The sequence below is a fragment of the Lichenostomus cassidix genome, chromosome 2 (genome assembly GCF_008360975.1).
Source record: "Lichenostomus cassidix isolate B80296 chromosome 2, HeHo_3.0, whole genome shotgun sequence".
Lineage (NCBI taxonomy): Eukaryota > Metazoa > Chordata > Aves > Passeriformes > Meliphagidae > Lichenostomus > Lichenostomus cassidix.
This window is the reverse complement of record NC_139482.1, coordinates 90990956-91002670: the sequence shown is the minus strand read 5'-3', so window position 1 is coordinate 91002670 and position 11715 is coordinate 90990956. Positions and strand designations below refer to the sequence as shown.

General features: G+C 40.4%; 1 protein-coding gene across 2 annotated transcripts in view; it reads left to right on the top strand.

Moving 5' to 3' along the window:
- The first annotated feature begins 579 nt into the window (after positions 1-579).
- LOC146441754 (uncharacterized) overlaps positions 580-11715 on the top strand; it is a 28568-nt gene continuing 17432 nt past the window's right edge. Inside the window, exons 1-3 of one of the 2 annotated variants that reach the window (XM_085052341.1) lie at positions 580-877; positions 1831-1899; positions 6794-6824. In XM_085052341.1, the coding sequence (XP_084908467.1) occupies positions 803-877; positions 1831-1899; positions 6794-6824 (175 nt within the window). In that variant the 5' untranslated portion in view covers positions 580-802. The remainder of the gene's footprint in view (positions 878-1830; positions 1900-6793; positions 6825-11715) is intronic. The other variant, XM_085052342.1, reaches the window with a different exon arrangement.

The window sequence follows — 11715 nt, the reverse complement described above, 5'->3', positions numbered from 1 at the left end:
CTCGGCCCAGCACTCCTCAGCCTCAAATGGTCCATTTTCCCTCTGGATTTGTTCTAGCATCCATCCACCCTGGGCCCCTGCCAGTATCTGCTCTGGACTGGTCCCAGTATCCACCTTAAGCTGGTGCCAGCATTCACCCTAGCCTGAACTGGCCCTGGTACCCATCCTAAACTGGCCCGGGGGTCTGAACTGGCCGCAGTATCCTCTCTTGGCCTCAACAGGTCCCAGTATCCCTCTTCAGTTGGTCCCAGCATCCTGTCCTTGTGTTCCTCCCGGGACCCCTCCTGAAGTGGCCCCGGTATGCACCCAAAAGCGGTCCCAGCATCCCCCCTCGCCTGACGGCATCCTCCCTCACGGCCTGCGCCGCTCCCCATTTCCCCCCTCGGTCCAGCCAGGCCGGGCCGGGCCAAGGGGGCGTGGCCTGATGCAGGGGGCGTGACCAGACCATGGGGGCGCGGCCTGCAGTCGGGCGCGCGGCGCGACGCTGGCTCCCCATTGGCCGAGGGGCGCGGCTGCCCGCCAATGGCGGCAGGGCTGGGGGCGTGGCTGTGGCAGTGCCGGAAGTGACGAGCGCTGCGGGGGGCGAGGTGGGCGCGAGCTCCCGGATGCTGCGAGGCTGCGCCGGCGATGGAAGATGTGGATTGACCCCCAGAATAACACAATAGCGCCTAAATAGCAGAGTAATAACACAGCTCGGCCGCCCGAGGCGTGCCCCCCGCCCCGGCTGGTCGCTGGAAGGCACCGTTTGAACAAGAGTTGGGTTTGGTTGTTTTGGTTTAATTTTTTTTCCCGGCCGCGCAGGATGAGCGCCGTGGCTGAGGAAGTCAAGGCAGAAGATGGCAGAGCGGAGCCTGAGAAGAAGGAGTTTTACTGCGAGGTGAGCGTTTCCGTGGCGGGTTAGCGGCGCGGGTGCTGGGGGCAGGCGGTGGGCGGTGCTGGGGCCGCTGGGGAGCTCCGCCGGGGCTGCGGGCACGCCGGGGAGCCGGGCGGCTCGGGGGCGGGATAGCGTGCCCGGTGCCCGGGAGAGGTGCTCCGCTCAGCGCTCGGGAGTCAGATTGCTGAGCAGCCGCGGGGGCAGTTCGTAATTGCAGCCTTTCCAGTCTCTGCTGAGTGTTTCTGATAATCGGCCCTAAGGGCTCGTTTAGCTCTAAAACCTGCAGCTCCGTGTAAAATTTGTCTGTTCCGTATTGTCCCAGCACTGAATGTTTTTCTGGCTCATTCACGTTCTGCGACGGTGTGTCAAGGGAACAGACAATATTAGCGTGCGTTAGTCGTTGCTTATTAAAAGCTAAAGGTGGTAAGAAATATTTGTACATCTTCATTGTCTTCTGTTAATTGTTGCAATGGTGTATGCGTGTCTGGGGATTTTAATGAAATTCACCTGCCTTCCTCTGTTGGTTTTCTGATCCCTTTAATGTAGCTGTGAATGAACAATGAATGGAGTTGCAGTTGTTCCAGGGCATAATCTTGCCCTTCTGGTCACTATACGATCATCCCTTTTTGCTGGCTTTCCGGTTTGGAGAAGTTTAGAAATCTAAGCATTCAGAAAGTGCTAATAGCAGAGAAGGGGGAGGCTCTTGAAAACTTATCACCTAATTTATTTAAACATGTGTTTAAGTATCGTTTGAACAGGTTTGCATACTATTTCTGGTCATTTTAGTGGCATGCTGATCTCCTAAAAGTCGTGCAGACTGTACTATCTGAGCCAAAGAAGACCTTGAGAATTACATTATTACACTGTAGGAACAGATGTATTTCATATATATAATTCACCAATGGCAGAATATTCATAGAATAACTGAAGATGTGCTTTCAATTTCTCTCTTTCAGATATGTAAAATTTCGTGTATGTGTGCTGTAAGTCTTCAGTCACACTATCGTGGTGCAAAACATAGAAAGGTAAACTTTTCCCTTATTAAATGTATATGCAGATTGAATTATAAATCTGGGACTCCTGCAAGTTCAGTACTTGATTTCACATGGCTTCAAGTGCTTAGCTAGCTCATTGGTAGATTTGTAACAGTAATTTACTCGAAATATTCCAAGAAAAATATGAGGTGGGAATCTCACAACTCTGCTTTGTACAGCATGTAACTTGAAACATCAACTGTACCTAAGGGTAAATGTGTGTTAATTGTGAAATTAACGTTTGAATTACATGGGAACCACCGGTGTTTTCAGGATGTTGTTTTGTCTTGCAAGTCTGCATAACTCACTTGTACTTTAAATAAAGCAAGCTTACTCTCTGCTTTGATAGTAACACCAGTTCTGATTCCTGGAGGAGTGACATAGACTTAACTAGATATCTGACACTTGTGTTGGTTTGAAGCTTCTGGATAACAGCTCCCTGGTTTAAGCACAAAACAAGTAAATGAATGGAATTATTAGATAACCTGCTGTGAGGGTGTATTTAGAGATGAGGTTTTTACAAGTGTTGTGTGACTGAACCTTTGGCTGTTAGTTTGACTGATGATTGTTTTCTGTTTAAAATTCCACTACATTCTCAGTCAGTAGGTGAGACATAACTCAGTTGTTTGTATTCCTCTGCTGCCATCAGATTGTATTGTTGTGGCACTGAAGTGCCTGCTCTGATGTTTTCCTAATGACATTTTATTCTTGCTGGAATGTTAGAGACTAACAGCAATGCTTCCTTTCTCAGTGAGCCCGTTTATTATTTTTTTTTTTTTGGAGTTAAGGGGTATCTCCCCACCTCTTTGCTGTTGAGAGACATTAAAAGCATTTTGTTACCTGTTTGCTGATCACTCTAATGGCATTGATTCTTATTTGAATCAGTGGCTCTACTTTCTCCAAACCCTTTTTTTTCTCCCAGGATTGAGTTTTGTTCCCTGTTGCTCTGGTAGAAGTGTACAGTAGTATTTTTCATGTCCTGCCAAATGTTCCTGCTGATGCAAAGAATTCCTTTGCTTTTGTGGTTGTTTCTTTCTTTTCCCTTAGCTGAACTTCTTAGCAATCTAATTATTGCTGGTTTCCCCTTTAAAAAGTAGGAAAACTAGCTCTTATTTTCTTAGAAAATCTGTATATATTCCTTCTGTTTCACTCTTGGAAGTATGCTAGGCTACATCTGTCAAAGTTTCTCGTGTCAATGAAGATCTGTGAACTGATAGTGAACAAGAGTAGGGCAGGTTGAAAACTGGATGTTTGTTAGATGTGAAATGATAATGCTGGTGTGTGAAGTCATGGTCAGTCACATGGCTGCATTTCTGCAGGAATAACTCTCCAAGCTTATGTCATCATTCTTTTCAGTTATCTCAAATTTCTTTCTTTAAATTACAAAATCTATTGTGTGTTTTGGTGGAAAAAGATTAGAACTTGCAGAGTGATTTCAGGGTTTTGTACCACTAGGTTTGGAATAACTATGTAAGTCCTGAGCCTATGTTTCTTTAATGAATAGCTCATAGTTTGTTCCTTAATGGAGGTGTTTCTGTTCAAAATAATACCAAAGGATGTCCTGACAACATAACAGAATGAACAGAAGGCAGTAGTTCTTTTCCTAAATCACAGTACCGCCCTGACCAACCCATTAGCCATTTTTTATTACTTTAGTCAGATTGCTTTTTTTTTATCAGTTGCCCATTTGTTTTTAAAATGGCATTGTTAAAGATACTCTCTGCTTGTCTGCCACTAGAAGGTGTTTGGAAAAAGCCCTTCATCAGAAGGACAGTCACTAGGAAAATGTAAACACGTGCTGTATATGTGAAATGATTCTCATTTCATTGGCCTACATTTTCTGTAGCTATTTTGAACAGCTGCAGTAATAAAGCTTGTCTGTCTGACAGATTTGTAGGAATACTTCAGTTGATTTTCAGTGTATATGGCTATTTTATCTTTTTTTTTCCCCCACCTGGGTGGTTTGGTTATCCTGGATTTTGAATAGGTGCATAAGATATTTATCTAGATTGTTTCTGCATACCTTTGATTCACCTCTGGTTTTTTCTGGTGCTGTTAGTTCACAAGGCGAAACCCTTGTCAAAAAGGTGCTGATGGCCAAAAGATTGTGGGGCTGGGATAATCACAGTGCAAGGCTGTGTGTATCTTGTACATTGAGTGCCTTGTGACCTCTGTATAGTTGCATAATGATGGGGTTTGTGGTTTCATTGCAAAGCAGGTACTAATGGGATGGGGAGTTGTGGACAGTGACTTAGCCAAAATATTGATAGATGTGCAAATAATTTGTGGCTCTGAAAATTGGAATTGGCTGGTATTGGATACTTTGAAAAACAGGTGAATTTTAATTTTAGCCATTATGTTAAAATGTTTCAAAAACAACATTTATATAAGTTCACTAATCCTTTTCATTGAACCAAGCCTGTGAGAGTAATGGGGGATACAGTGCATGAAAGGTGGGTTTGTTTAGCCTTTCTTTTTTTTCCGCAACTGAGTAAAAATCTAGGCTTTTTGGGACAGCAGTCCCCGAATAAAATATACCTGCTGTGTATATACCTGGAATAGGGTGGTATGTGATATAATTTATTCTGTTTTTTTAAATATATATTAGTTTTATAGCTCCATTTGCTAGAAAGGAAGTCCTAGAGTGGAACATCTTTTTTCCATGTGTTTTGAACAGCCCTTTGCAGGTATGGCATCAGCAGAAGAGAGTTGCCTGTTTTGTGAACTGTATTTGGAGCACAGATGAAGATTGTTCTGGTTCTATCAAAGATTCAAGGTTCCTTGCCCTCCCTTCAAATCTGGAGTTAGATAGGTAGAAATGCCCACCATGTCCCAAAAGGAGAAAAATCTGTATTCAAGACTGTAGAGGCTCATTAGAAACAAGGAATGTTCTAATCTGTGAAGAGAGCTGTCAGTCTTTGTCTCCACCATTTCAGTGTTCTCATTTCTTCTGCCTCTTACCCCTGATTGTCATGCATCAGAACCCCTGTGGTTGAAATACCTGATGTGCAGGCAACTTTTCTATCCTTTCTTATGCAGTAAAATCAACCATTGCTGTATAAGCATTTCAGTCAGACATTTTTTGTTGATGCTCAGAATGCTAACAAAGATAGTTACAGGAGTATTACGTTGCTGTTGGATTGTTTATACTTGGTCTCAGAAAGCATGCTGTTGTGTTCTGTAGCATACCTTCATGATCCAGAAAAACTTAAATTGAGGAGCTTTCCTTTTGAGGGGAAAAACCATACAGAAGACAAACAAAACCCCTAAGGTTAATTTGCTTATCATGAGCTTGAAGAATTAAAATAACTAGATTTTCCATACATATCCTTATATATCTAACTGATATATTTCAAGATTATATACTTTTAAGAAAATATAAATTATGTTGGTGTAATACTTAACTATGCACTTGAAGCTGTTCTGTTAGATAACCTGTGGACTTGAGTTGTGTGGACAACTACTTTATGCAGTAACTTTTACAGATTAGTGTGCATGGAAGGTTTGAACCCTTTAAACCAGTAGTTTTTGAGTTTTGGCTTCTCAAAGTTAGACACTTTGCTTAAAAGTTACTCTAACTTTTCGTAGTCTTAGCTCAAAAACAGCTGCTGCAATCCCCGAACCAGAGCAGAGAATAAGTTTCTTACCTAATGTGTGAGAATCTTTATTCCTGACCTAGTGACAGAATTCACAAGTAAAATGGACCCCTTAGCTTCAGTTGGAAACTCCATTTCTAGTATTAACAAAAGCACTAATGCAGGTGCAGTAAAAGTTGATTGTCTGAAAATAGTCAGGAGGAAATTCTCTTTGAGCAGCAGCTCACAGTTGCTAATGTTTTCTGCTCTTGTCTGAAAAACTTGGTATTAGCAGCTGTTTGTTGTGAAACTGGAGAATGAGTAACAAAAGCACTTGGAACAGTGTAACTGCAAGGAACACTGTGTCTGTGTTTCTAAGCTTATGAAATCCTGCTGAGCTTCTACAAAACCATCCACGGGCAATACTGGGACTTAGGTAACTTCCTTATCTTGTAACTGCCATGAAAGGACAGCTGCTTGGCTTCTCAATTAATTACCTATTGTATCAGTCTTGCTTCCTATTGAATTGTCACACCCACGTCCAGCATCTCTTCCATGCCACTGAATACTGAAAATACAGCGCTTAACTCCATGGACTGCTCTGGACAGACAGCTGCTCTACTGGTAGAATGATCACACTTATTGTTTCATTCTTGTGAATGACAAGTTTGTGTGTACTTGCCAGAAAATTCTCAAAATGAGTCACGACTGCTTTAGCTATTAAATGGAAATTTAAGTTCCTCTTTTCTTTAGATTCTGCCAAAAAGCAATCATCGGTTCTGGATTCAGCCAGTGAAAGACACTTTTCTTGTTCTTCATTATATGAATGATCTTTCATGAGGCTTGGCTAGCCTTAAGGTTTAACCAAATCCTCTCAAAATGGTGGGGGAACTACTCTCAGTTAGTTTGTTTTTCCTTTTGGAGTGAGATTTTTTTTTTTTTCTCGTTGTTGTAACTACATCTTCTGAAAACTTAGGAGCTGTAATCATACAGAACTTGAGGTTTTCATGGCATCCTTCAAATGTTGCGTTTCAAACCATAATCATCTCTTAAAACTTCATGAAATAACAGGGCTTTCTTGGAAGTAACTTTGTGTTAACTGTAACTACAGCTTTGTCAGTACTTCCAGCTTTTGTAGAAAATCAGAAAGGCTGTAATTTTTCCTATTTGACAATGGAAACTTTGGCCTGTAATGAAATTCATCTGCAAAGGCTTCTCAGGAAGTACTGGGTTTTTTCTTCAAATGATGCAGGACATTAATTTCTTTCTCTTGTTTTATTTTGGGATGACTTGCATCTTCATAATTAAAGAAAGAGAATGCCCTGAGACGCAAGACTCTCTGTAAGTATAATACTTTTTTCTTCCAGCCTCCTAGGATAGATATTGCTTGGGGATTTAATGTTTGTTGCTTTTCTAATAGTTCAGGTATTTGCATTTGCTGATTTATATGTGTACAACCGTGTTTCTCTTTATATGCTGAATGTTCTTCTCAGATTTCTGTCTAATGAACTGCTGAGCAAAGAATTGTTTTAGAGTATGAAACCTTAATTATGCCTTTTCATATACAAATATTTATGTATCTCTCTAGTGGAGGGATGGGTAGTAAATGTTTTAGTTTCTCACCTTCCCAGGCTAAACTGTCTCCCACTTTTCTGTAGTTGATGTACTCACTGCTAAGTTTCAGGCAGAATACTAAGAAGCTGAATCAGCAAGCTAACACAGCACCCTTGCAGATGTAGCTTTACCAGTGCTGATGCTGCTTGGCTGCATCACAGGAATGTTCTGCCTCTTTTTATTGTAATGGACTTGGAGTAGCAAAGAAGTATTCAAGGTTAATTCAGTTGTTCGGGTGTCTTTTCCCCCAGAAGCTGAGAATGTGAATCCAGACTGTCATGTCAGTGGAAGTAAGAGTTATGATGAGAGGTTGAAAATGTGACATATACCTAGGTCACAGTGGAAATGAAAATCTTGTTGTAAAGCTATTTATGATGACATACAGGAAGCAGAGGCATAAACAGATATGGGAATACTGATAAAAACCAATGAGATTATTAAAAACCAAAATGGTTATACAGTCAATCATCGCAAGGAACAAGCCTTTCACTTCTACTTTATCTTCTTAGCCTGTTCTCCCAAGAAACAGGGCTTACGTTCTACCTTTATCATCTGTTCCCCAGTGTCTTTTGAAACTCACCTCCTTTTTGAACCAAGTTGATCAAGGGTGTGTGAAAATGCACATCTACACAGGGAAGAGTGATGGTGTCAGTCCTGTACTGAGGGAAGTGCTGCAGGCTGAGCTCACCACTTACTGGACCTTGAAGAATCAACACATAAGAAAAATCTGGGAAAACACTGGTCAGAGGCCCTTTTCTAAGAGACTGGGCTTCATTAGCTGCTCTCATGGTTTTGTGCTGAGAAGGGAATTAGTGCAAGACTTGTCATTCAAGTGTGGGAACAATTACAAGATTTCACCTCAGCAGCCATGGATGCTACATGGTAATGAAGCTCTCTGACAGAATTTGAAAAGTTGTGAAAACTTACAAGTTTTCTCAAAGCCCAGTGGATTCAAGCTCTACAAAATTGTATTTACACCTCAGCAACAAGAATAGATTTGTGTGGCTCTGGTCAAAGGCTTTTCGTGGAAGACACTTTCTACCGATTTCTTTGGATTTCTTGTCAGAAATGATCATTAAAAGTAATGCTCATTAAGTGGAGAAGTTTTTTCAGCATCATAAAATCTGGTTTTGGAGCAATAATGTATGGGATGTGTCTGGCAGAAAGTGTGACTTGAATAAGAGGACAGAAGTTGTGGCAGCAAGACTGTGAAAAGAGTGGTGCAGTGCAGGAGCCTGTTGCAAAGAGCTATGGCTTTAGAAAACAGTACTGTATGTACTACAAACTCAGTGTTCTGTGGAGAATTTGGGTTAAGAATGTCTGCACACTACAAATACTGTATCTTTGGAAATGCCATGACTTGGAATATTTTCAACTGGGATGTATCCTGCAGAACAAGAAGTCAAAATATTTGATTATTAAAGTGAAGAATCTAGGAGCTTTGGTAAGCAGGTTAGCTCTAACTTCTGGAGGAGTCCCAACATCACATGTCAGAAGCATTGCAAGATGTGCTTTTATCCAGAAAGTTCTCTGCCTCAGCAATCATTTTGAAGCAGTCAGAAACTTCTAATCAGAAGTTGTTATTAACACTACTGATGTCTCCTTTGTCCTACTCTGTCAGTGTTGCATTCTGCTTCACTGAAGATCAAGATGTGGGAGGTCAACTTGCAAGCCACTGGTAGGGTTTATTTGTCCAAAGAGGCTGAAATTTGGCCTCATGAAATCTATTTGTATGTTTCAGTTGTGCTGCTTTGGTTTTTTTTACAAGTAGAAAAGCTTTTTGCCTAAGTAACTTTTCAGAGGTGTTGGGAGCTGCAATGCAGAATTACATAGTCAATATGTATGCAGAACTTCTTGAACTCTCCTGTGGACATGTTACCAGTTATATAAATAATTGTCCTTCAAGGTCCAGCAGATGCAGTAAATTCATTGTGCTCTGTCACTGATATAAAAGAATAAATTATGAATTTGTCTAGCCTTTATTTTTTCATTTTAAATAGCTGGAGTTTTTTCCTACTCTTTGTAGACATATGAAGTAATTGTGAACAAAAATTATACTGCATTTATGCAGTTTAGTAGTAAAGTTTTGTGAATGAGCTTGGAAAGTATGGGTATTCTTAAATTAGGTGCACTACATTAAGTAGGAATCTAATTTTATTTCAGTGTATAAACTAATGAGACACTTTTGTTATTGTTGATGGATCTGCAATCTTGTTCTAATGTTCATGCTATCAAATATTCCAGTGAGATTGAAATGTGACAGCATGTTCACAGAGCTGGAGTTCAAAGAACCAGGAAAAAAATGTGAAAGTGAAGGATGAGTTTTCTTGGAAATCATTCAGGAGAATACCTGACAAGTATCTGAAATGCACACTGTCTAAAAAGGAACAGGTACTTCAGAGGATGAGGTTTGACATGTTTAGAGTGTTTTACATCAACAGCTGCATTTTCTTCCTTGCTACAGAATTTAAAAAAGTTGTTTTGTCAGTAGGGAGAACACCTCCAATGCTGGTGCCATTTGTAAACCAAAATTTAAAAAGACAAATCATTTGGATTCTGAGTGTTCTCAAATGGGATGTGCCATGTATCCTTTCTGAATGCATCAGAAGTTACTTGATAGTCCAGAAGTGGTGGGAGTATGTAACCTGTGTGACTATACAGTCATGTTGGCTTTGAAGTTAATTAAATGAGGAAATGCATCTGATTCCAGATATTTGTTTTTGGAGGAGTTCCACATCCTGTAAGAAAGGCATTTACTTACTATGTGAGTTTCCATATGGCAAAACTATCCACAAGCTATTTTTGTGGTAATGACAGAATTGTGTGTCTAGGGTTGGGGTTTTTTTTTCCCCTCTTCAGCATTCAAAGGAGAGAAGCATAATGGGAAATGTGGAAATAGAATGTGCTGAAGTCTTGAGAATTTATTAAGAGAGTGAAATCAAAGCTCAGCTGGGTATATAAATTTCAGTCATGTGATTCCTTTGTACAGTGATATAATTGGACAGATGGAATACTTCTTTCAGCTCTTTTTAAGGCTGTTGCACTTGTGTTCAGGGATAAGGAGGGGAGGAGACTGAATATTGCTTTTTCCCTGGGACCTATCAGCCAAATTAGAAAAGTTGTGAAAGCTTTTGCTTTGAGCAAGAGGCATTAAATGATGGGGCAATGCCAATATATACATTAGGCAAACATTTACTGGGCAATAGCAAAATGTTTGCTACCATTAGTCAGGTTAGGCAAGAGGCATAATCTAGAGTATGAGCTTTGTTAAAGCCCTTTATGGACTGTCTAGCTTTATTGGTGAAATGAAATGGCACAAAGAAGAATTGATTAATGAATTTTTTTTCCACAGCCTATGGAATTTTTCTTGTGTTACAGTATGATGCAGAGGTAGCTTGTAGTACTGCTCTAAGAGCAATAAAAATGAAAAGTGTAATAAGGGATGTTAATAATGTATGTGCTTAGCTACCGGATCTGCTAATCTGCATCTACATTCTTCAGTTTAAAACCTGTGAATAGCACCATGAGTAAAGAAAGCTTCATTATGGTTATTCTTAAAACATGAAGTCAAGGAGGGGAATCCAGTCTGAAGAGAAGCTGCAGTTATTAAGCAGCACTGACAACAAGTTCTTCCTCCAGCAAAAGCACAAATGTCATGTATTCTGCCTCGTGTTCACCAATGACCTTACCAGTATCCTAAACAGCATTTCAGCTTAACATTATAAGAAATTACTGTTTTAACATGTTCCTCCATGCTCACTGTATGTTAAACGTGGATAAGAATGAGGTTTTCAGGTGTATAACTACTGCTAAGTCTTCAAAGAAAAAAGCCTGGAAGTTCTTTTCTGACATAAAGACTAGAAAATGTTTCAGAAGTCATAATAATTGAAGTGTGAGATTGAACACTACTTCAATACTCTTAGTGCCTTTCTCTTGGGGAGTTCCTCTACACAATGGAATCTTGCATCTTTGTGCACTTTCCCTTTTGTATTCAAAAGGGAATCTGCAGTGCTGAGCTTGGGACACCCTTGTTGCTGCTAAGTAGCTGAATTGACAGTGTCTCAAACTGCCCTTTTGTTCTGAAACATATCTGTGCATTACAAATACACATGCAGATCTGTCTTTGTTCTCTACCTTTTATGTGTTCAGCACTCTGTAATTGAATATTGAAAGGAAAGGGTTTTTTTGGGAGTTGTTTTTGTTGGGGTTTTTGTTTTTGTTCATGTGGGTAGCTCGTATTTGGAAAATAGCTCTAACTAAATAAGATAGTAAGTTGGAAGGGATTTCCTGAGACTGATTAGGTGATTTCCTAACTTCCTGACTGAAGGAGAACTATTGCCAGTGCTGGATCATCACTTGCTTGCTGAATCCTTGAACATCTCTACAGGCAGAGAGTCTGCTACCTGTGTTTAATCAGTCTGTAATTGCTTCTCTGTTTGAAGAGGAATTTTATCCTAATATCTAATCTTTGCCCCCGGAGCAACTATTTCTGGCTACTACTTTATAATGCTTTTGTCACATTTCCGCAGGGCTGGACATTTTGTAGCTGCTGATTAGGTACAGGTGCTATTATATCTCCTCTTAGTCTCCACCAGACTAAATAAGTCCAGCTCCCAAA